The following is a 27,269-nucleotide window of genomic DNA, read 5'->3' on the forward strand; positions in this document are numbered from 1 at the left end:
AATCAATCGACTAATAAGTCTTTATATTCTGAACAACAATGAAGTGGTTAGTAAAACAATGCCATTAATCTTTCTTTGTATTAATTCCACAACATATATTGACATAACGATTTTCATTTTATCTTAGCAATATATTTCAGTTTAGACAGTATTCAAACAGACCTATTTATTGTAATATCGTACGCCTTTATCAATTACTTAAACATACTGAAGATAAATTCCTTTCACCCTGTTTAAAATGCTCATATCTACATAATAAATTATGTGTTTGTGTAATGCATAATTTTCATTTAACTACTTTTATGCGATTAGTAAATGTAAATATTTGAACACTGAATTATTTCCATTTGTTCACGTTTTATTAAACTTAAATCTAAAATAGCATTTAAAATGTTATACAAGATTAAAATGACGATTCGATGATCTTTATTTAGTATTGTTAAAATGGAATTTAAATAGAATTGGGTGTCATCTGCTTTGTATTTGAAAAACAGCCATGAATTGGTACATTCGTTTATATTGACAAAGTATAAATTTTGTACTAGTACGTTAAATGTTCCATATATTACCAAGATGACAGTAAGTTATTTTAAATATTTACTTTATTTAATAAAGAAACTGTTCTGCTTTGACACTTTGCTTAAAATACATGTCATATTACCTGTTTCAATGTATTGAAGACGTGTTTTAGTTGTGTTTCTTAACCGACAATTTATGCTGTTTCACGCGTGACTGTCCCACGTAGGGGAATGTTGGCACCTTGAAACCAGTTTAACCCTGCCCCTTCTATATGTGCCTGTCCCAAGTCAGGAGTAATTCAGTGGTTGTCGTTAGTTCATGATTCATACTTGTTTTTTGCAACTTGTTTTGTTATGAATTTATAACATTAGTTTTCTCAATTGAATTATTTTATATCTTTTATGTTGGTGTCTTTTATAGCATACTAAAAGGTATGGATTTTTCTCATTGTCGAAGGTTATACAGTAGTCTATAATTGCTTACATCGACTTGATTCGAACTTTGGCAGATAGGTGTCTCATTTGCAATCATTCCACGTCTCCTTGTTTTTATATCTATTCTGCAAGATTTTAGGTAATACTTGTTACTTTAGCAAAAAGCTTTACAAGTTAGATTGTTCTTTGATGCAGAAGTACCGGAATTTCCTTTAAATATGGTCATTCCCGTGGGTATTTTGTTAAATATACAACAAACAACGAACATCTTTTTTATCTATAAAGTTCTGATTTCAAATTTTTTTGAATATCAGTTGACAATACTTGTTAACAAACAGAAGTTAAAACTAAAGGTACTCCAAAGTCATGATTTGATAATGAAAACCTTAAAAACTATTCGGATACAAAACTTAATCAGGGTGAATACTTGTAATAGCAGTTTATGCTAAAGATGGGGATAAAATTCAATAAATTGCAATACATGTGGAAGCAGTTTAGGAGGAGTTACGTATACAAAATGGATATAAGTGGCAACAGTACATAATGTGAATAAGTTTGTGATAAAGTTTTACAAAACTTTGTCAAACCGTTCAGGAGCAATTACGGATGCAAAAGTGAAACAGGAGGACGAACGAACTATCAGACTGTTTTATTATTGAACACTGCGCTTTACGAAACGGGGATACAATATGATAGAAACTATACATAACAGAGTTTAAAATACACCTAGTTGAATCTCCACATATATTTTTTTCAGGAATGATGCAGTTACAGAATAAATAAAAAGACAATGATCAAAAAAGAGAATGAACGGATTTATAAGTAAAAACCCTATATATCAACAACGTCTTTATATCATTAATAGAAGCGGAAGTGGGGATGCTAGTTTCCTCCTATTAACTCACGACAAGTCAGAAATACAGAACTATCAAGTCAAGACGGATCACTGGAGCGCATCCACAGGAGTTTCAAACTTTGGAGTCGCGGTCCATAAGAACTTTTTGTACATAATAGGAGGGTTTGATATAAATAAGGCTGTCGCCATAAGAAAAGTTTCTAGGTAAGTACAGCATAACTGTCTTTTAACACAGGAATTTTAATGAAATAACAAATTCAACATTTTACATGTACAGAACAACTATACAACGGATTATCATTTAAATATGGATTCAAAGTACACAGGGAATAAAAAGAATTTTCTTTAACTTGGGGGGAAAAAGTTATGAAAATACAAGTAGATTTTCAAAGGCAGACAAACACAAATTTAAGAAAAACACTGGTTAACTACAGAACCTGCAGAATAAAAAGGAGACAAGCTAAAGCCCTCAGAAAAGTCAACGGACGACCATACATATTGAGCTACAAAACCATTAACTAAACGAACGGTGAAAGTACGCACTATACTCAGGAAGAGTTAATAGCACCCCCCTCCTGTTTTCCAATGCTTGAAGTAATGTGTAAAAGAGATAAAAGCCGACACATGCAAAAAAAAACAAAAAAAAAAACACTCACAACAAAATTCAAATTAAGTAATCCGTCATCATATAGATACATGCAGCATTCAATTTGAGACAAGGCATTTTTTTTTCTGGTATTTTCTTTCATGATACACTACAAATAGTACAAGAAAACACTCTATAATTGAACAATGAAACTAGTAAGTTATATGGTAAATAGATTAATCTATAACACAACTGATTGAAGTCAAATCCATTAATTGATCGAAACTAACTGTATATAATACTTTTAATTGATCTTTAAAATTAACAACGTTGCCATGACATTAAATCGTAATAATCCATTCCATTATTCTAATTAAATTCAAAAATATTGTAGTAATGTTAAAACATGTCATTCACTTATAATGAACTTTCACAGAAATGCCCTTTGCATTAATGTCATACTGGCAAATGTACTATACGTTAATCAATCGGGAAACCTCGGCAGATTCCGCTACCCGATCTTAGATCTTCCGAGGTATGTCGAATGGTGCGTTAATAACACGGATATTGTTGTTTAATTTTATTTGTAACAATAATATACGAATAGAAGACAAGATTCCGTCTTCTTAAAAGATTTACAAAGATATACCATGATAAATTACCTATTAAACATTTACATATTTATTCCATACACACATGGAGCAATTGCACATATATAAAGATCGAGTTAAATAAGTGTTACTGAGTGAATATGTTTTGGTTTGGTTATTATTAATTTTGAATTTTATAATATATCAAGCTGTCAACGTGGGTGTAAAATTTAATACTTTCTTAAACATATTTATATATGGAATTAAATTTTAAAAGTATTTAACAGGGATCCCGTGTACAAATATCTCGTCATTTGATCTATTTCATCTCTTAAAATATTCTACGGCATAAAATTAAAACAAAATCTTAATTTCTGGCATAAAATAGGTATAATTTAAACGACACTTAAATCAAGAGTTCAACCCATGGAAAAAAATGTTTGACAGAGACACCTCCGGGTGCGGGAGTTTCTCGTTGCATTGAAGACCTGTTGGTGACCTTCTGCTGTTGTCTGCTCTGTGGTCGGGTTGTTGTCTCTGTGGCACATTCCCCATTTCCATTCTTAATTTTATTTAATATTTAGATATCACTTCTGAAATGTTTAACGTAAAAGAACTTGTAATACGACATTATATGCACGCGTAAGGCTCAAGATAAATTGTTCTCTGGAACTGATATCATCACATATCCTTGACTTTTTGTTTGATGTGTTTTTCATGAGAAATTGGCAACTCTGTGAGAACCAACTGTGCTCATTTATTATACCACATTTATGTATATACATTAATACCAGCTTTACAAAGGGAGAATAATCAAAATAAAGGAAAGGAAAACTATAGATTTGAATAATAATATAATCTTTTAATTTCACGTTTCACTATTTAAATCATGTCCCCTCACGGTTAAAAATCAAAGTTTGGAGACTATGTTAAACGCATAATTCCCATTTAACTGGAAATAAAGATTACCAGCGATTAAGTTTAGTTTCCTTTCTATCTTAACTTACAATAAGGGTCAGTTGAAAACTCAACATCAGGAGATTATTCTAGTGTCTATTTATGTATATATACCAACATACCAGCTGAACCTAGAGGATACATAGTTTGTAATACAAATGTCATATCCCCAATTAATGTATCCCTTTTTTTTTAATTCTGAACCTTTCTCAATTATAATTTTATTTCCTGGTTTTGTCATGTAACTAAAACCTTTAAAGCTTTTATTACGAATGATAAGATATTAAAAAAAAATCTGCATATATAATGTTTTGTTATTTTCTGTTACCATGTAAACGTGTATCCTTTAAGTTTAATTACAAATCCGAATTGACAAATGTGTTTACTCGTACCTAGTAAAATATGTGTTAAATGTCAGTGAAACTTTAAGGTTCAGTTACTGAAATACTCGAAGGGCAAATTATCTATTTTGTTTTTACGAGCTTTCATAATCACTTCACATGTTAAGGTATGCATTTTATTACACGGTCTCAGAGTACACGGTACACCGAAACAAAATAGATAATAACTATTTTGCATGATTCAACATCTTCAACATTTAACTATTATTTATCTAGATGGATACAAACTGTTTATTTTAATCTGATTTCTCTTAAATGAATGACTTCCCATATATGTTGATTTGATTATTTATCTCAATCATATTTGCTGCGACCTTGATCCTTGACCTATTGACCCTTACACCAACAGGGTTCTTTTTCGATCCATATGTCATTGTCAAATCAAGTTTAGCACGACTTTGAAATAAAATTTATCAAAAAGTGTTACATATAAAACAAAATGATATACACTATTTTAAAAGCTTTCATTTGCAATATATGCACATGTGATAATGAAAATCAAAACTTTTCGGAAAGTATCTAAATTCCGTGTAAACGATCATAGGGTGTAAATTAGTTTTGCGGAAAGTTGAATAAAAAATCGACACATAATTTTCTAAGTTCTAAATAAAATTTCAAATTTGTTTAAAAATATTCAATATGCTAATCAAGTTATGTTCATGTTGTAACTAATGGGTTGAAATATTGTTTTTTTTAAATTTTTGGGAAAAAAAGTGTTTTTTGAAATCTCAAAAATTGCAAAAAAAATTTTTTTTATTTTCGTCTCAAATCAATACTTTAAATATGAAAACAATACACAGTAAATTTGGAACCTTTCGGATTAGTTTTAAGATTGTTACCGCTTTTTGAATATCACTTTACACATACTGTCACTCTATGGTAAATCAGTTGATAATGTATACACTTTAACGATTTCTCGTGGGGCCGAACTTTGCTTAACTAATAAACGAAGAAACTGTATGATTTTTAAAAACAAATTGATGGCAAACATAAATACCTTTAAATGAGAGGTTGGCATCATTAGTTGGAATATCTGTTTTTAAAATTGTCGTTTATGTAAATTTTGTTAAAAAAAAAAAAAAATCGCGAAAAAACGTCACAAAAGCTAAAAAATATTTTTTTTTAAACGGATTTATATTTCCATAATGATTAAGTATTACTTCCTTCAATATTGGTCCAATGAACGGAAAACTTTATCTTTAATTTGAAAAAAGTCTTGTATCGTTTCTTTTGTTGACTAGTATATGTTTCTTATGGCTCAAAAGACATCGTCCAGAAGGTTAAACGTTGATATTCCTACGTGTTTAGAATTATAAATTATTGGTTTACCACGATCGAACGGTCAGTAAAATCTTGTTAAACCGCAAACCTATTATATACGTTTCAAGTGATATAATCACAAATAACTATAATTGTTAATAAAGTTATGAAAAGGCTTCCATAGATGTCGTAATTTGACAAATACAGTCAAGTAATCCGAATTGGCATGGTAAAAATGTCCTTTCTGGCACAATGGCCCGGCCATCTGTGGATGTTTAACACACTAGGTCTTTATTCTTATTGTGCTCAAATACTTGTAGCCTTCTATGTGTTTTCCCTCGGTATGCGGTCAGGAATTGTTTTCGCGTAAATACTTTTATTTATTTTTTCAACGTAATCAATAAAATTATTTTGCATAGGTTATGAAAGTTAAAGAACAAAAATAGACGCCAAGTAATTATGGTTTAAAAGTGAAACTACTAAAAACTATTTACACATACATTATAATCAGTTGTGTTTGCTTTATGTTCAATGTACATGCATTACAAAATGTATGTAATCATTTTATTCATTTGATCTATTATTCATAGTCAATACTGCCTTTAAACGGGACAACCAAACACTTTGCACTTGGAGTGCTGCTTCTTCTCTAAGCACACGGCATTATAGGGTAAGAGTAAAGACTTTTCGTCTCGATTCGAATGATTTCTTCCGTTTACAAACTGTTACCCTGTGACCTAGCACGTTAAAAAGCCGGTGGATCTGGTGCAAAGCAAGGTTTTTGTCACTGGACATGGAACAGCCATCAACCCATCAATCAAACGGGGCTATCGATGCAGGAAATATGACCATTCTACATTGAATCGATTAACACTACCATAATATTTACTGTTTGTATAAACTTAGTAAATGATCTTACACAAATTTATGATCCACGATTTCCGTCATTAATCGTCTGAATTAAAAAAGTTAAAAGTTAAAAAAAAACCTAATAGGAAAAATACTGATTAGAAATCTGTATCACCTTTGAACTACATTCAAAAGTAAAATTCTGTTCAAACTTTCTATCGATTTAAATAAAAAAACATTTCAACACTTTGAAAATAAACACTTCAATAACAAACATTGCATGCAACTCTAAAAGTGACTTTGAAAATATTCCCAAATTACGTCCATCGCATTTATCCGTAATTAAAAACAATCAAAGGGTATTACTTAAAATTCTATTTTGGGAGATGATTTGAATGAAAAACAGACACAAGACCAGGGATACAGATAGCACCCGTTTGTTTAGTATAGATAGAATCATTTGAATTGTATGAATAGTGACATATAGCTGTTACAAATAGCTATTGAACTCATACAGTTTTCTATCACAATGTATAAGTAAAGTTTGAGCATAAATAAAAGATATCACTTAAGTTTGAGCATAATCAAATGGTTTAAGTAATAAAAGTTTGAACATAATTGATTAAGTGTACAATGTTGTTTTTTTTTAGGTATGACCCGTTATCAGGAATTTGGGTAGATCGTGCACCTCTTATTGCAGCTAGACAAAAGTTTACAGTTTCAGTATTTGAAAACAAAATATTTGTTATTGGTAATTATTTTGGACTTAATACAGTTATTGTATGTATTTTGCATTTCTTTATTATTTACATTTCGAGAATTAAATTTTCTCATTGTTTATTTAGTGTATGTCACCGTTTTCAGTGCATATTATATATCATGCCTTGGGAACCAATCCGAATTTGGATATCACGTGACTAAAAGTTTGTCGAAGCAAACAAAAGAAAAGAAAAAAACCAAAGGACTTTAAAGGAACTGCAAAAGTAAATACAAACACCATGCTCAAGGGACATACAAACAATTTTTGTATTTTATATTTATTTTAATCAGAATTTTAAATGAATGTATCTATTATATTTGTCCAGTACATGAAGAATGTTATTAGACTTATAATGATTAATTAGGAAAAACGCTGTAATCTGAGTACATTTTAAAACAACAAAAATGCAATGAAAGTTATTAACTTGTGAAAAAGAAAGAAACTAGAAAAAAAACCTGGCTACTGTCGAGATAGACATCTATAAATACCGTGCGTTTACGGGAAAAAAACTATCCTGAAACAAGGTTAAAGTTTATCAAATTGCTTTGAATATTAGTCCTCACATAAGAGCTTGAGATATCACAATGGATACCTATTTTTAAACCTTCGTATATGTATTAGCTAGTGAGGACGAAACGTTTTTATGCTTTGATATATAAGATGTGGTATGATTGCAACTGAGAAATATTTTTACAAAAAGCAAATGACGTAGATGGTCACAATAAGGACTTCAACAATGAGCAAGAGAATAGTAATATATAAAAGGTACCGAAATGACAAATGTAAACCAATCCAAACGAGAAAACTTACAGCATGATTTATACTTGTAATGTATTTCGATTTTGTTGTAAGAGGTATATTTGGTTGATACAAGTGTTTAGGTTTACAGTTATTGTTTGTAGGTGGCGAAGGAGACGATGGGAAAGTTTTGTCTTCCTGTGAAATTTACAAACCGGAAGACGATATATGGGAAGAAGGACCCAAACTAATATCCCCACGTTCTAATCTGTGTAGTGTTGTATATCAAAACGAAATTTATTGCGCTGGTGGGTGCTATGGAGGGAAGTGTCACAAAAGTTTCTGGTGAGTATCTAATATCAAAGAAAAATAAATTCTAATAATTCGACTGCTAAACCCCTACCCGTCAATAACCAAAAAAAAGTACATACATCTAAACACATTAAGTAGATTTAGGACCATTTACTCGTTAAAGTATTTTTTTTTATCAAAACTAAACAAATGTGTCATAATCGATACATGTTTAGAAAAGCAATTAGTTATACATAAAAATGTAGCCTTCAGATGAATGTAGCCTTCAGATTGTTTTCGTTATTAATTGATTCTCGATTAAAATCCGAATTCTCAAATGACATGGTTTGTGAATATCAAAAATTGGAAAATGAGTTTAAAGAGTAGTTGCATGCCTTTTATTTGATTTCATAGACATTTGTCAATATCAATAACAGTATATTTATATCAGCGTGTTTAAAGAATTATGAAAGTAAATTTAATCTTCTTCTATTTTCGAAATGGCCATGGAATCAATATTGCATGAGTTTATAATCTATTGTGATTATAGATCCTGAACAGGCTACAAAAAAGGTGACTGAAACACTGTTTGGCCAGTGTGGTTATATATTGACTAAATACCAGTTACCTAAATAAAGATTTTCGCGACGTTCTCTTTTACAGTTTAAATTTAGATTTCATATAAAAGTATTGATAAAAGTGTAGGAAGTATAAAACCGCAGCGTGATATTAAACATCCAATACTTGACCTTACGGGAACAATTTAAATAAAAGGCCACCAAACAAACTACGAGGTAACACTTATAGCGCCGTAGATAGTTTTTCTTGATTATCAAATGATTTCCCATGATGAGTTTTTCAATCCAATTTACTTTCAAAGTCTAAGGCCAGAGATCATAGTAACAATATGATAAAAGGCGATTTAAGCTCGAAAGCACCGTACAGTTGCACTTTTTAAAACAATCTCCATTATACATAGTTCAGTTCATTTCCTTGTGAGGCTTGAACTCTATTTGATTTCAATATCGTATGTCAAAGGTAGAGGTTATCTTAAAGTATTTAGGGAAACAAATATTCTTTCACGTCGTGGTTCGATATTAATAGTAAACAAAACAAAAATCCGATAAAAAAGGTTGAATGCAAACGATATGAACCTACGAAGTCTTAAATTATACATGTACATGAAGGATTAATGTTTTTATCACTTCAATCTCGCATTAAGACTTCTTTCATTTCATAATAAAATAAATGCTACCGATAATAACTTACATTTATTTAAACTGCCAACCTTTGTATTTTAGAAAATTGAGGTAAAAAGGAATCAAAAATTTAAACAAAAATGCATAGTACGCTTAAATATTTCGATATAATTCATGATTGAACCATCATGTTTGAAAGTATTTTAAAAGTCTTGAAGATAAAAGATTTACTACTGTAAAAATTTATGATTAATTGCTCATAGTATCTGAGAAACATACCTTAATATAAAACATTCAAGCTTTGACCACAAACTACGAAAATGAAATCTGATTAAGGTATAATGAACTCTTTAGTACAGACATGCACGCCTTGCAGTAATTTTGAACACCACCCCTGATAGTTGATCTATTGTGTATAGTATCTGAGATACGGAACTTGTTAAGGATCACTGATCACTGAAATGAGGTTGAGGTCAGTTGAATCCTGTCTGACGAACATGCAGACCTCGTAAGGATCCAAATTACCAAATATAGTTATCATTTTACTCAATATAATTGTGAAATTCATATTACACCCCCCCTTCCTCTTCCCTATATTTTTGAAATTTCGTAAAAGGTGATAATTATACTTACTATGCTGTCACATCACTATTAACTTTATTATACTAGTATACGTACCCCAGTTAACCAATCATTCCCAGTATGGTTTTCTTACTTTAGTCCCTCAGACACATTTGCATATATGAAACGAATCATCGTTCTTTGAAAAAATATGTTTTTGCAGGTGGACATATTGCTTTGTCTTTTTTAGTCTAAACTTATTTTATTTCTTATTAATTCCCTTTGTATACTTGTAAGTCTTAGAGGTAAATAAAATCGTGATGTCTAATCCATATTTTCATCGTTCTTAGCAATATTTCATTTTCGATGTACTACGCACAACACATTGTCTTCTTATATTGTCCTTTCACTCTGAAATCACTTGGATACTGTATCACAATTTCTAATCCTTTTGATGAATAATCATTAAAAGTTAATATGTTTCCAATAATACATATTACTTATTAACACGTAGATTTATATTAGTTATTGGGTTATTTTTTTTAAATCTGATGCATAATTGTCCTTCATTTTCCAATGACATTTTTCAATTATTGTTAATGAATTCAGAAAAATAAGATTTTGAGAACGATATTTGTCAACTTAGATCCCAATTGCGAGTGACATAAACGTATTTTCAATATTCGATCAATATCAGTGCTTAGACAACAGTAGTTTCAATTGGTCTTAGGAAAATAACTTCACAACATACGATCACTAACATATTAAAGCTCGTTAGTCAATAACATTACATTTCACTGTTGGTTACAGTTCTACGAGGAGTTTCCGCAAACTTAGAACTACATTTATTGAAGTTGGTGACAATCTAATCATCCGTATCCATTCCGCACAGCAGTTAATGTTTGTAATTTATATTTTGTAATTTGATTCCTATGTTCGTCATCCTGTTTACTGCTTTAGGTTAAGTGTCTTAATCGAGTATTTATTTACAGCATATATATATAAGAAGATGTGGTATGAGTGCAAATGAGACAACTCTCCATCCAAGTCACAATATTAAAAAGTAAACCAGTATAGATCAAAGTACGGTCTTCAACAAGGATTTTTGGCTCACACCGAACAGCAAGCTATAAAGGGCCCAACAAATAAATAGTGTAAAACCATTCAAACGGGAAAACCAACGGTCTAATTTATATAAAAAAACGAGAATCGAGAAACACTTATGAACCACATCAACAAACGACAACTACTGAACATCAGATTGCTGATGTAGGACAGGTGAAAATAATTGCTGCGGGTTTAAACGTTTCAATGGTACTAAACCTTCTTATTTGAAACAATAGTGTAACATCACAACATAGAAAGACATACTTACCATTATTTTTTAAAGACATACTTACTGTTTTTTTTTTTAATTTTCAATGCCAATATGATGGTTTTTTAATTGCATATGCCGTTTAAATAGTTGATGTAAAACCTTTGACTAAAACTTTAAGGGTACTTTATGGTGACCGGTTAAAGCCATTCCGAGTTTTCGCCTTGTAGAATATGAATGGCAAAAAGGAGAAAAGACAAAACCCGAAATGACCTTAATCGACCACCATAGTATTTTTTTTTTCGAAAGTGCAATGCGTTTCGTACAACTTGTGTACCTTTTTAATCTGTAAACGTTGCATTTAACTATAATCATTAAGAAAAATATATGAATCAAAGCCGTATCATAGATTTATATAAGTGCATTAATCTACAAGTGGTAAAATTCTTTCAGTACTTTAAACTTTTCTGGCAGAAAAGAAACATTTTTAATTTTAAAGGTAGTGTTTGTAGTTATTTGCTTAAATGTACACATGTATATAGGAGAAAGCAATTCAGTTTTGAAGTGGGATGTACATGATTGTTGTTTTTTGGTTTTCAAAATCTGAGAAAGCACCATTAAATTACCAAATCATGGTAGCAGCTGCAAAAAAAAAGTCGTGGTAAAAGAATTAACATTTCTTTTTACTTTTTTTGCACAAAAGCCAAATGTTAGCTTTCTGTTTAAATTAAAATACAAAAACCCTGTCATTTGAAACCAAGATAAATCGAAATCAGTTTCAACTTGAAAACATGTAAGCTCGATGGTCTAATCGGTCAACCAACTGCTGCTAAAATAGCTCACAGATGTAAAACCTGACATATTTTTTTTTATTTTGCAGTTAAAATTTGTATATTACTTTTGTAGTACATGGCTGTAATTCAGTTCTAAAATATCATATGATAAAAAAAAGATAGAAGGTGCAAAAAGCCATTAGTTCTAAAAGATTATTTGACCGTTCATTTAAAATAAGGTCATTGAATTTGGATTGCTGCAAATCTAAAATGTCTACTCGTGTTGTACACAAATAGATTTGACAAAGACAATTAGAAACACATAAGTCTAGTAAAACAAACCTTGAATAGATGCATGCTTCTAGTAGATACATAAGATTTTGGGAAAGTTTCACTGAGATTAGGTAATTTCGTTTTTAGTAATTGAGAAAAAAAAACAAGGTCTCTATTAAACCTCTTGTCGATATAGCAAAGTCCATGATTGGATTTTGTGAAACCCTTAAAATCTATAATACTAAATGAGGCCACCTAGTTTTGTGTGTCGCTTAACCGTCTTACAGATCAAATCAATCATTATGTCTCTATACCCTTAAGATGGTATTGAAATTGTATTTTGTGATTCTGATATTGGAAAACAAAATGAATTCCGGATGTTCTTTCCGTCATTACTATCGGTTTCGGATGTTATGGCTTCTTTTAATTTCTTAGTAACAAATATTATAGACGGTTGAGAAATTACAATTTCCATTATATAATCTATTAGTGGTCTTTGATAACTCTAGCAAATGTTGTTTGCATCATGGGAATACCATTTTATACTGGCATATTCATTTCTATTGAAATTGAGAAAATGTATTAAAAAAAACTCGGCGCTGGCTGCTGCCTTCACAAATATCTATTTCATGGTTAACTTCTAATCCATTTTATTTGTGCATATATATTTCACTTCTAGTGCACACTAGAATGATTTTATATAGACACAATAGATGCAGACAGAGACTGTTATATTGATTGATTGATTGATTAACGTACGTTGGTAATATGTCATGTTCAAGACAAGAACAGATTAACTATTAAGATGAATACGCTTTAGGTAGATTTTTCAAGATAAGATCGACTTGAATGAAGAGCGAAATTTTTATTAGCCATGGGACAATGAGAGTATGTTTGATATGGCAGACATTTGCCTTATAACAGGTCAAGTCAACTACGGACATAAAGTGAAGTTGCAAGGTGTTATCAACAGCGGAGGACATTTTAGCGCATTGATAGGACATTTGAGCCAAAAAAAATCGGACGTTTTAGCGCCAAAAGTAGAACACATTTTAGCGAAATTTAAAAATTGTCAAAGCCCATTTTAGCGAAATATTTTTAACCCCTTATAATATACTTAGGGGACGATCATTTGATATTCTGGGGGGGGGGGGGGGAGGGTAGGAGGATTTTGAAAATGAATAACTCAGCCTTGATAATCACAAAAATAAATGGTCTGTTCTGTGGTAGTTTGAAAATAAATTATCTGACTTGCAGTGTATTGAAAATAAATAACTCAGCAGGTCTAATCAAAAGTATGAGATGGCACCAGATTCTTCATAAATTCATCTCTAAGACTTTTCAAAAAAAAAATCGCGAAACACTTCCCAAATCTTTTAATGATAAAAATATAAATATTATTTAATTATACTTGAAATGTTTGCAAATTGGTTTCATTTAACTTGAGGTATATTTTCTCAGGAACACTACCTTGCCTTTATTACAGGGCTGTATCTATATTGAGGCAAATGCCTCATGTAGGAAATTTCAAAACCAAACGCATATCTCCATATCAAATTGTGTTCGCGGCGAGTGTCTTGCAAGCAGCAAGTTCTGTTCTCCCTCAGACGTACATGTAGCCCCTTTTCGGGATCAATGTTTCTTATTTATTTGTCTTTTGTTCATTGATTGCCCTTCTGTATTCTGTTAGTGTTGCATTCTTTTTGTAATTTAGTAATTTTGTTATTAGCTTGATCATGAGTTTTAAAAAAACAACCAGAAGCCACAGACTTACACTGAATCTATACATTTTGCTTTGAGACCAAAATATTGTCAAATTATTAAAACAGAACTTGCATTTTCAGATTAAGAAGGGGTCGGGGGAACACCCAGAAAGCATGATTTTGCATTATTTGTTCTATAGCTTCTTGAGCCTTCAGTGGCTCTAAAACCCTTCAAAAAAAATTCCGCTCGGCGAAACATGTTTCCCAATACTTTTAAAAAAGGTTAGATACAACCAAACTTTAATACTGTGTATGATGTATATGCTGTTGGAAATATAGAAGATTCATTTCTGCAGAGGATGATGATTAATTCTGATTAATTGGTATATAATCACTTGGCTATACATGTATTATTTACAATAAACAAATAATTTCATAGTAAAAATTGTATGTTTTCGAATATTATTTACAATACTATTTACAAGACAACTATTAGTTTTAACGTCTCCATTATACCACCAGACGTGTCTGTGAACTAATACACCCTGCAGTCCTAAATAAACGCCCCAAGGCTTTTACTACCACTCGGATGAACAACAGAAAATAACCAAGGGTTAAAATTTAACCAAGGGTTATGATATTTAACCCTTGGTTAAAATTTAACCGAGAATTGAAACAACTGGGTCCTGAAGTAAACCAAGGTGATCATAATTTTATTCTTAAACCAAAGTCCCTTTTTGGTGGAGATCGTTATACCAGAATTCAGGATATCTCTCGTTTGTTATATATCATTTTATCTATAATATATTGAAATTCTGATTCAAGCCAAACATTATATGATTGTTTTTGTAGAAGAGAGATGAGTTTTTTTTTATACGTATTGGTATTATGCTTATGTAGCTTTTTCTAAGTACAATGGAGTCTTGTGTCGATTCTAACGTTTAAAGATATACTGGAAATAGTATTTAAATAGTATTTTTTTTCTCCCATAAGTGCGCATGCATAAATGCAACTTGAAACTGTTTTATGCCAAGTATTTGTAGTTTACTAAACAGTATAATAGTTTGTATTTATATTTATTTTTGTTTTATCTGTAAATTTTGTTTAGCATGAATGGTCTCCAACAATAGGCAAACTGCATAACGTATAGTAAGCTATATAAAAACCACCAAAAACTATTCAAACGTGACATCAACCAACGACAACCACTGACCTACAGGGTCCTGAATTGCTGAACTTATCAGATTGACAGCAGTACAAACATACGAAAGACACCAAGAAACGATGTTTACTTTTAACGCTTCCATATTCTTTAAATATATTTGCATTGGTACATCACGTATCACCGAGTCGCTTTCACGTGTGTGTGTGTGTGTGTGAGAGTTGTTTTTATTGAGACTACAGTTTTGTTGTTCTAATTTAATGTCTTATAATAAGTCAAATGATATATTGGTTTATCTTGTTGCAATATTTTAATTTAGGCGTTATGTTTTTTTTTTTTATTATTCTCCCTTGCTAGAAATCTGTTTGGGTCGTTAAAGTTTTAATTTTCCTTCGACTTATACATAAGTCTATTTTTTTCAATTTTTTATTTATAGTGATGTATCTGCTTTTTACGTTAATGTGCTAAAATGTTTTACTTATGTGGGAGACTTTACAAAGCTTTGTAAATAAATACAATGAATTAAAATAAAGGTTAGAATGTCAGGGTTGTCATTGGTTGCCAAACAATGCTTTAGAACTGGTTCACCTGTTTGTATTTGTATTTACATTTACTGTTTTCGTGACAAACCAGTGGGAAACTTAGAAACGTCGTAATTATTACCTAATTACAACGAATTCTCAGGAGAATTGTCTTGTTAAAGCACCACGATTTGTACTGAGCTATTGCTGTGGTATTGTACTGTACCTCTCATATAAACTTCATTACCTTCTAAATTGCGGATTAATTTTCACTTTAAAGACATAAAATTGTAGAAATCGGAAGTTATTCATTCGCATTTGTATAATATCCATCGATTATGGAATTGATGTGATTTCAAATATAAAAAAAAGATTGATTTTAAGGATGTCATTGCTAAGTTGTATAGAGATCCTTCATTAAAATTCACACAGTTCTTTTAATCTTGGATACAATCAACAGAAATAGAATTGACTGCTTAGCAATGAAATAACCGAATTAGTATATTATGTATTTGATGATTCGATTTAATCTTCGGAAAAATCGGCATAAATACAATTTAGTGGCACTCTCTGGTGAACACCGAATTCATATCAGCTAGGTTCAAAGAAATTTATGAGAAATTCATGTTTATTATTATTGATAACGATAGCAATTTCATCATAAAGTGAAAAGTCTCTTTATTAGGGCAAATATTCATTTGTCAAAATCAAATATGACAAAATAAATTGAGCGTAAAATTACTCTTTGATGAAACATAAAAGAATTGCAAATTAGGTCTTCGAATACTCTAGAATCTGACTTATTATATCTGCTCATATATGGAATTTATTATTACATATATGTAATGCATATACATGTAAACACTATGAAACATCCTCGGATAATTCTAAAACTTAAAAATTATCATCGAAAGTTTTAATACATTTCAATAAATTTTATGGATTTAAATCCTCCGCTTCAAACGAATTTCTGAGTAGATCTAGAAAAAACTTCTGTTTAGATTTGAAAAAAGGTAAGAAGAACAATGTATATGTACACACTTTCTAATATACAGACTTACATATAACAATAAACATAATCAGGTTATATGATTTGGAGAACAGTATTGTCGTTTTGATGCGCAATTTTGTAAAAAAAAAAGTAGCACATAATTTAATATTGGAAATCATATGCATATCACGTCTCCTTATCTTTTATTATACTAAACAGAAGTGTGTTAGTCACTGCCATACTATGAATAGAATGTGTCGCAGTAACATATTTTGTATATCTTATTTGTCGATACGTTTCATACAAAATAATGCATGTTTTGTGTAAATAACAAGCACTGATGATTAAAAATGAAATGGTTTTATTACTTTCAAGGTACATGTAGGAGACTCATGTTTAGCTGAATGCAGATATCACATTGTATTTTTTATCAAACAAACATGCTTATAGAAATTTAAACTAACGGACAAAAGAAATCATAAAAAAAACTTTGGAAAATCAGACCACAACTTCCACGCCAAAATGATCCGAAAAAAAAATCCCAATTTGAAAAACAAACAAGAAAAAACGACAAATAGGGACAAAATGTGGAATGACCAAATCACAAGACCAGTATCTATGTATCTTATTAATACATCTGAATTTTTTATCTACGTACAGGGTTTTTGAAAAGAATAAATGGAAAGAGTTAGATCGTGATTATCCTCAAAGATTACCTCATGGCTTAGATAGATTTAGTTTTGTGTCCCATGGACGAAACCTGTATTTTATTGGAGGTAAGTTACCACAACATTAACATTTCCTAATCATATTTGTTTTGTTAAATATAGATTATCGCTATTTTACGAAATTGTCTTTGATCTTACTGACTGGTAATTTCCTTTCTCAACACAGTAGAGTGATATGAAGAATTAACGCTAGAAACTTAGGGTGTACGTGTCGTTGTTCATGAAATTAACAACTTCGTCATAGGTAAAATAGCGATAACTGATTTTCATTGGTCATCCCAACTCGATTGCCAATTTCACTTTCGCCGTACCGGCACAAGCGAGAAAATGAATTTGGTTGAGATGACCAACGATAATTATAGTTAAACTATATAAATCTATTAAATCTTAGATGTTCAGAATACTCGAAATGTTCAGGCCTCCTTTAAACCTATCTTTTGATACATATTAAGGTGTTACATAACACTACAGGGAGATAACTCTGTTAAAGTCAGATGAACGTTTTAATCACGTTCTATTGTTATAGAAATATTAAGGTTCTCAATGATCAAAATTAGTGTTTGTCAAACTGCTGAACATCCAATGAAATTTTTCCAATAAAATGTGTGGTTCAATTTTTTTTTTTTTTTTTTTTTTTTTTTTTAAATATTTACATATTTTATCAGAATTTAATGAGAATTAAAACGAGTCGAATTAATTTAAGTCGAGGTGTGTGGTACCACCTCTATATTTGACATGAGTATATACGTAGCGGTTATAGACCCAGTGATTGAAAATGAAAATAAACCTCGGTTAGTGCAAGGATTTGGTTAATGTTGAATACGTCTGAACGCTTTCCTGGATTTACCTTCATCATGAACACTAAAAGGCTAAAACATATTGAGAGCAAATAACAGCTTTTCTTGATTAATTACCACGAGGAACGCTAAAAAAAAGTAAAATCACACAAATACTGAACTATGAAAATTCAAAACGGAGTCCATAATCAAATGGCAAAATCAAAAGCTCAAACGGATCAAACGAACGGATAACAACTGTCATATTCCTGACTGCACAGGCATTTTCTGATGGTGAACATGTTGGATTGAATCTAGATTCATAGCTAGCTAAACCGCTTACTTGAATGACAAGTTTCATTATATTGGCAACGTTACGTGATCAAAGTCAATGTTACAAAGAAGTACTGATACATGTACGATTTTTAAAAAGGTAACCTCCACTATCACATGCAAATTATTTTAAAACATATGCCGACTTTCTTGTTGACGTGCATTTTGTATATTTTCAGTGTCATTTGAATTTTTATGCAACGGAAATAATATAATCATATAATAGAGCAACTTATTTAGACGCGGAAGATCGAAATTAATAGCTAAAATTTTATAATAGTATCTTCTTAGATTTCATTTCCGTTCAAATAATGACATAATTCTAATTAAATTGCGACAATTACTAGACTCGTATATGTTCATACTGTTTTTACCGTGTTTTTGTATTAGTTAAGGAAGTGGATTTTTAAATTAATAAATTGTTGGCCTTCGCAGAATATCTGACTGTTTTGTCTTATACTTGTAGTTCTAAAGCATCTAAATATTATTGTATACATTGTAGTTACGTGTTGTTGTCGACTTTGTGTACAGTGACTACGGATCTCAACAACATAACAATGAACAACATAACAAACGTGACATATTTCATTATTTTTCTTATATCTGTTAACCTGATCAAAGTAACTCTATTCTGATGCAAAAGGATTCACGTTTGTTTATTAAACGTATCCATGATTTAGCCATTTTAGAATATCCATTTCTAGCATTGCCTCAATAATCTGTAAAATACATTATACAATGAATCAGATGACAGATAGACCTATGCATTATTCATGGCTGTATTCTAGTGCGATTTAATTGATCCAAATATTATACGGCGGATAGATAAATGAATATCACAATACAATGAAGATTATACCACACGCAGGCTTTGAAAATAAAATTTATACACTTGAGTAAGTTGCTTTTTCAAATTTTTAAACGCAAAGAGAATTTGAAAATATTACAACCGAGGATGTTTTACTATTGTTGTAAACGGGATGCACTGAAAGAATATATTTATGTTATGATTTAATCCAAAATTAAGAGTACAGTAGACAGTTGTCTTAAGTCAGGAAAGTGTTGTTCAGTGGTTGTTATTGTTGTTATTTCATGTCCACGCCTTATATCTGATCTGTTACATTACATACATGTAGCAATAAGGTCATCCTGTTATAAAAAAGCGAGATATATAGATTATCCCGTTCTCCTTTCCCCGAATGTGACATAGTAGACACAAGAGATTATCATTCGCTTTGTTAACTAAAAACTTTCAGATATTTATTATAGTTTAGATTGTCCAGATACCAATTAACAAAGGTAACACACATTGAGTTTTTCTTAAGTGTTTCTTAACAGAAGTTTTGACGTCCAGCAGTAAAAAAGCCCGAGATAAGTTCTAAAAGTATTTTTTATGACATCCCATATCTTATTAAACTTCAAATGAATAGAGAAAAAATGAACTGACGTTAGTTTATAAGGAAATCTATCAGTTTGAAATATTTTTCAATTATGAGATTTGATTAACAAGTAAAAAGATATTTTTACATTGCCTTGGTTGTGAATAATGTATCCAATCAAATAAAGATTTTTTTTTAATGTTACATTGTAACATAAAGCTTCATTTAAAAACCAATTTCCATATACAACTGCCAATCTCGGGGAAATTTCTGTTATTCATGAATTATTACAGACACTTACAATGTATTTATTGAAAAGGATCGTTGAACCAAGATTTAAAATACTATAAAAGCCTTGTAATCTGTCGTATGTGACGCCATGCCAAAAGTTGCACAAATTCCTTTATATACAGAAACCTACATGTACTTACATGTGCACGTGCATTAGAGTTAGTGTTTAAAATTAGACCGAATGTTGTTGTGTATTTATACATCGAGCGCAACAGATCAAACTCATTGTAGACACCACTTATACGCTTTCAAAAGTACAAATGAATTACCAACTTTAATTCTATTGTAGATTTGTTTCTCGAAAGGAACCACTTTAATCCACCATTTTCTACATAAGAAAATGCCTGTATCAAATCAGGAATATGACAGTTGTTATCCGTTCGTTTGATGTGTTTGAGCTTTTGATTTCGCCATTTGATAAGGGACTTTCCGTTTTGAATTTTCATAGGAGTTCAGTATTTTTGTGAATTTACTTTTTAACCTATATTCATGTTTAGACATACCTAATGGAAGAAGGCTGTTTTAGAGGGTTTTGATTGACTGTGTAATCACAAATATACATTGATCAGACTTATAATTAGATGTTGTTTCCTTTAAGTTTTGTTACATAATTACGTCACTGTTTTGTAGGGTTCTGCACTGTCGTTAATGGAAGATGTTCATCGTTTTCTGCGGTTTATATGTTATCAATAGACTATTATATTAATTATACTCTCTGCATGTGCTGAATATTCTCGCGTTTGTTTGTACTGTGTTCCTATCACATAGTCTTGTCATTATAGTTGTGTTCTTTTACATAACCATATTAGCTGAAGGTTTTGGTAGCAATTCAACCAGTTCAACCTGCCATTTTTTCTTAAAATGTCCTGTACCAAGTCAGGAATATGACAGTTGTTATCAAATGATCCGTTTTTATAAGTATGTTGACGTTTGTTTTGTTGCACTTAAGTGTTCCTCTTCCATTTTCTTCGTCTAATAGTTGATGGCTTTCACTCGGTTTTATTTTATAACCATAATAATAGATTTCTATCGATTTCTTATTTTTGAAAAGCGGTATACCACTGTTACTGTTTACTTTATTTACAGAATATTAGATATCAGAAAAACAAATTAATACGATAAGGCTAACTCTACACCAAGCACACGAGCTGTCTACATAAATAGAGTGAAATTAATAATACAATGTTCAAGTACCATATATATCTGAAATGGAATAATATTTCAAGATAACTATTTCAAAGAAGTTCAGTTGTTATTTTATTGCCTTCAAGAGAATAAATGTTTCAATCACCTAACTTTTAGCGATTTTGAGATGGATTTGTCTGTCGCACGTAAGGAGTAAGATAAATGTTCACTGATAACATAATAGTTATCAAATGTAACCGGTTTATAATTCGAAACGCCAGACTCGCGTTTCATCTGCATAAGACTTATCAGTGTCACTCATATCAAAATAGTTATTAAGCCAAACAAGTATTGAGTTTAAAAGCTTTGTGGACCCAAAATTCCAAAAAGTTGTGCCAAATACGTCTAAGGTAATATGCCTAAGATAAGGATGCCTTATTGTTTCGAATAATTCATACTTTTGCAAACAGTAAATGTATAATAAAAAGACCATATAATGGATGATCATGTCAACACCAAAGTGCTGACTACTCGGCTGCTGGTGCAAAGATAAACGATACCAACTTTTCTGCACCAGATGCGCATTTCGACAATATATGTCTCTTCAGTGATGCTCGAGGCCAAAACATTTGAAAATCCAAAGCTTCTTAAAAAAGGGAGCTATTAACCAGAAAACGACAACAATAAGAGCCAATGCCGGCCAAGGTAGCTGTACAGTTTATGCATATCTCCAGTTGTTGTGAATGGTATACTTTGCTTGCATGCAATTTTGCACACGAGAAAAAATCATACACATATCTTAATTGGAAACATGTATCATTTAACAGGAGTATCCTCAAAAATGGAAAAAGCCAGCAATAAATATAGATTCATGACAGAAAGGAGGATGCATTCATACACTACAAGTGTGTCTGCTTTAAGTAGGACAGAGCATGGAACCGATATTGTTGGTGAAATGATTTCTCCCTGGCATAATCAGTTACCAGCAATGACTTATGGGAGACACAGCGCTGGTGCTATAGTAATAGGTGAGCATTGTAAACTTTAATTTAATAACCCAAATTTAGTTTCAGAATTTTATTTTAAACAGAGAAACATTCGGGTTATAATTTCAACGGTAGTACAAATATTGTTGTATTAAATTGACCTCCCTCTATTATTGAATAAACAGCGAAAATAATGTGTTTTTATTATTATAGGAGATTTATACGTGAGTCACATATTCAACAAAGTACATTGCCAATATATATCTGTTAACCTTTAAAAATAATATGCCTTTATTTAGGAGATAGAATATACGTGTTTGGAGGCTCATTAATGGAAACAGGACAGGCAGTTCGTATTGTTGAATACTACAGTATATCACGTGGTCAGTGGCAAGAAGACTTTAGGTTCCGAAAAGGTATAGATTCGTTACTTTTAAAAAGTGGACAATAATATTGCAAATGACTTGGTATAATTCAACATAAGTTGGTAGAGAATAGATATAGGAAGATGTGGTATGAGTGCAAATGAGACAACTCTCCATCCAATTCACAATTAATAAAAGTAAACCATTATAGGTCAAGGTACGGTCTTCAACAAGGCTAACACCGAACAAAAAGATTTATAGGGCCACAAAAATTACTTGTGAAAAACCATTCAAACGGGAAAACCAGTGGTCTTATCTAAGAAACATTAGTACTGTGGATTCAATATTTTTCGTTGGATACCAATTTTCGTCGATTTCGTGGGTACAGGTATATCACAAAATTAAATATTCAACGAATGACACATTTTCAATTGGCTTGTATGCAGACCTCGGCAAAACAACGAAATTAAATATCCACGAACATACAAGTTTTCCTCTATCCTCGAAAATTGGTACCCACGATTATAAATGAATCCACAGCATAGCATCACACACTATAAAATATCAATTGGAATGACTGAACTCAATCAGAAGACATATATTGTGCGTGAATGCTAGTAAGTAGAAAGATTCACATAGAACACATGATTACAGGTTTGGCGTGTATTTTTTCAAAAATAAAAAATAAAAAGGGAACAATCCAAGCGAGAAAAATTATGACCAGTTTTGTGAACAAAACGATGAACGAAATTAAAATATGAAATACAGCTACTATCGACATCTACTGAATTACAGGCTCCTGATTTAGGACAAGAACATACAGAATATGGCGAGGTTAAACATGTTAGATGGTGCCTACCCTCCTCATTTAACATATACAGAGGTGTCACCGTACAAAATTAGAACCAATTTATAAACAATTCGAAAAGGACATAAAACATCCGATCGATGCAAAGGAAAAACAACAAACAAACCACAAAGTATACATTGCAGATAATTTCGATTTAAGAGTACCTATAGTATTTGAAAGCTAATTCAAAGACAATAAGACCAAATAGGACAATCATGTATCTAACTGATAAGACTAAAATATCGATCACTACACATCCAAAATCCACATGATTTAGTGTAAAGACGCGATTATCAACAGTGCCAAGATACATAGCTTACTTTGGTCTAACTCTAGTTGACTCGAGTGACAAACTAATCTTCATGAGCATGGGCGCAGATAAAACATTTCTTAAGATCTCATTATAGTATTTAAGTGGTAACCTTTATAATAAGTTTATTTAAAAGTTCGATAACATTACCCGATTTTGAATTTTGATTATTGAATATCGCAGACAGACTTTTAAAATCTACAACGATATGAAAATATTAAGTATGTTTACATTGTTACAATAAATCTAAACTTATTCTTTTTTTAAGATCACGGTAAGTATTATATGTAAAATGCTTTGATCTTATATTATATTGTAAATCTTTTATTAGCATATTTATTGTTGAGTGATTTTGGTTTTGGGTTCTAATACATATGTTTTGGTAATTTTGTTTGTTATTTTGTTTGACACTAAATATATCTAGGGTTTGGGAGGATGTTTTACAGTTTCAAATTAACAAAATTATATGACTGTTTTTGTTTTTGATCTCTGTAAGCAAACATTTAAAAACTGGCATATAAAGCTATACAAAAATGTATATTCAGGTCAAAGAATGTATTACTTACCTTTCGTCGCTGCTCCATATTGCAGCACATTCATACGTAATCTAATTCATTGGTGGAAAGTGAACAAATTTTCAAGAAAATGATTATAGAGTTATCTTCTTTATCACTATAAAGTTTTATGGAAAGGAATCTTCAATATCAAGAAATTCCAAATAAGGTTAAGTTAAACAAAGTATTATCATTAACATATAAACAATTTTGTAAGTCATATAAATTTGACCAAATGACTGTAAATAGATGATTGAAATGAAGGTAAGTAAGACAAATCTTCTCATTATATTTCAAACATAAAAATTATTTGCATAAACATAAACGTACTTCAAAGATTTTTTGTAAATAAGATTTAAAGAAAAATTAAATTTCATGCGTCGATTTTCTGGAATTACCTTCTGGAATCAACACTCAAAGCCAAATATTTGAAAGCCAACGATATATAAGAACCAAAACAGTTAAAAAAACTATACGACCAAAAAGAAATAATAAAAAAAAATAGCCAAATCTACCGAAGGTCGACTCTGACTGAGCGAGTGGTAACCTTAGTTTCTTTATTATTTACAAATTTAAAAACGGACAATTTCAGAAACGTTCGTTATGTAAATCATCCAATACATTTTCTGTATTTTTTTATTGTTTTTTTTTAGGTGATGTTTCAAATGTTACTTGTGCAATATTAGAGGTTCCTACTAAATTAGAGGAGGAAAATCTAAATGAAAAACTGCGATGGGTAATGTGGTAGTTCTGCGCATGACTAATTTAGATACGTGTGTTCAATTTATACTCGGATATTTTCCGTACCAAGAGTCTTTAATTCATTTTGTCATTGACAAATGGTAACAGAATAGTTTCATTCTTGGTTGGTGGTTTTTGATTTTAAATTTAGGTCTACATATATTTGGACAAGTTATTATATAGATATTTGTTGTTATCATCGTTTCACTGATTTCCCTTAATGACTCTGTAATTAAATGTCAATGATCAATTTTGTTAAAGTTACTTCCCTTCTGATGAACATATAAATTCATTGCCAAAAAAGAACTTTTATCACTGCGTAATGTGTGTAATTGGCAGATATACTATGCAACAGGAATTCATCCGTTATTCGGAAAAATATCTTGCCAATATTGATCTAAAAAATATAAAAATCTCTATGAGAGAATGACACTTCATTATTTGAATTTGTTTCGTAACTAATATTTTTGCAATTTAACGCCCTTGTGATCACATTGATTGAGGGTTTCCTCAAATTCTGTCGAAAAATTATATCTTTTGTAGTTCGTATAAAACGGGAGATAATTCAAACACTCACGTCTTGCTGTCAACTTAAACTGTTTATTTGAGTCTTTTTTTTTTCTAGAAATGATAACATATATAACAATTAAGGACATTCGAAGAAATAAATCAATATATGCAATGTTAGCCAGAAGATGTACTAGTATTTCAAATGCCATTTGAAAATTGTAGTTATTTATTATATACATGTATAAATTTTAAGTGATATTTATTGTAATTGTGATATAAATAATTCAAGATTTCAAGAAGAAAAAATCCAGTGTTTGTTTTTATTATAATTAACTTATACATAATGCATATTCAAGCTGCACAGTTAATTTTGATAATACAATTATTAGATTTAGTTACCGGTGAAAATAAATCGGGTGTGCAGTGATGCGACTGTCATACAAGTGATTGGCTTAGCTAGCTATAAAACCAGGTTTAATCCACCATTTACTATATATGAAAATGCCTGTTACAAGTCAGGAATATGATAGTTGTTATCTATTCGTTTGATGTGTTTGAGCTTTAGATTTTGCCATTTGATTAGGGACTTTCCGTTTTGAATTTTCCTCGGAGTTCAGTGTTTTTGTGATTTTATTTTTTACGTGAATGTGCACGTAGATGCGTATGATGGAAGATGCATGTTTTGCAGGGTGTGCTTACCCGGTTCAAGCACTCCGTCTCCCTCCTTTCGGAGATCATGCTATTTCTTCAGTTTTGTTTGTTAAATATTTGGTTTGTCTGCTTAGTCGATTATGAAATGAACATCAGTTAACTACTGTAGCTAACATTATCTTGGTCCCCCTTAGAGGTTATTGCTTCGATTCACAGGCGACTTAAAATGAACGGAGAAGGTTTTGTATATTTTCAATTTGTGGTTTATTCATTATAAAGTATGGAATGTCGACATTCAAGAGTGAAGCCAGGAATACACAAGGAATAAACATTTCGTTGAATGATCCAGCCAACAAACAATATTCTTATACAGGAAAATATATGATACACGAGTCTTTTCAATATATAAAATGAAATCAGACAGAATTATAAAAATCGTCGTTATTCAATATGTGTGCTGGTCTGTTTATAATATGTTTATATTGAAGCATCAAAACAACAGAATATTCTAGAATTAAAGAACGTCATAAATAGGGTACTAAGATATACAGACGTTACCAATTATTGTATGACAGGTTTGCACAGTACACCTCTTTCTAGACCGACTCATATTCCAAGTTTTGATAACTTGTACATATAATTTCCAACACTAGTTCTTGTTTAATTAGAATTAACTCCCTTCGACCAATGTTGTGGGAAGAGATACTGATCGATTGTTATATATAGAGATATATATACAAATAAAGAATACTGACATGCTTTTTTCAAAGACTGAGTCTTCAATTAACAAGTTATTTGCTTCAACTGTTCATCTATAAATTAAATGATACTCTTAGTGCTGTTAGTTTATTTACGACTTATGAGTTTGGGTGTCCCTTTAGTATCTTTCACCTTTTTTTTTTATTTAAAATGATTAAAACATTTAAACATG

The 27,269-nt window shown here is 30.8% G+C and overlaps 2 protein-coding genes across 3 annotated transcripts in view; one reads left to right on the forward strand and one right to left on the reverse strand.

Moving 5' to 3' along the window:
• Positions 1-10,662, reverse strand: part of LOC139511709 (uncharacterized protein PF3D7_1120600-like) — a 42,375-nt gene extending 31,713 nt beyond the window's left edge. Inside the window, exon 1 of the mRNA XM_071298742.1 lies at positions 10,119-10,662. The gene's annotated coding sequence lies outside the window, so the exon portion shown is untranslated. The remainder of the gene's footprint in view (positions 1-10,118) is intronic.
• Positions 1-25,427, forward strand: part of LOC139511710 (kelch-like protein 13) — a 29,092-nt gene extending 3,665 nt beyond the window's left edge. The window contains exons 1-8 of one of the 2 annotated variants that reach the window (XM_071298744.1): positions 370-579; positions 1,711-2,013; positions 7,103-7,203; positions 8,115-8,295; positions 17,400-17,515; positions 22,199-22,399; positions 22,657-22,773; positions 25,090-25,427. In XM_071298744.1, the coding sequence (XP_071154845.1) occupies positions 1,760-2,013; positions 7,103-7,203; positions 8,115-8,295; positions 17,400-17,515; positions 22,199-22,399; positions 22,657-22,773; positions 25,090-25,184 (1,065 nt within the window). In that variant the 5' untranslated portion in view covers positions 370-579; positions 1,711-1,759 and the 3' untranslated portion in view covers positions 25,185-25,427. Of the gene's footprint in view, positions 1-369; positions 580-1,710; positions 2,014-7,102; positions 7,204-8,114; positions 8,296-17,399; positions 17,516-22,198; positions 22,400-22,656; positions 22,774-25,089 lie in introns of those variants that run through there. The other variant, XM_071298743.1, reaches the window with a different exon arrangement.
• Positions 25,428-27,269: the final 1,842 nt, after the last annotated feature.

The sequence above is a fragment of the Mytilus edulis genome, chromosome 2 (assembly GCF_963676685.1).
Source record: "Mytilus edulis chromosome 2, xbMytEdul2.2, whole genome shotgun sequence".
In the NCBI taxonomy this organism is placed as follows: Eukaryota; Metazoa; Mollusca; class Bivalvia; order Mytilida; family Mytilidae; genus Mytilus; species Mytilus edulis.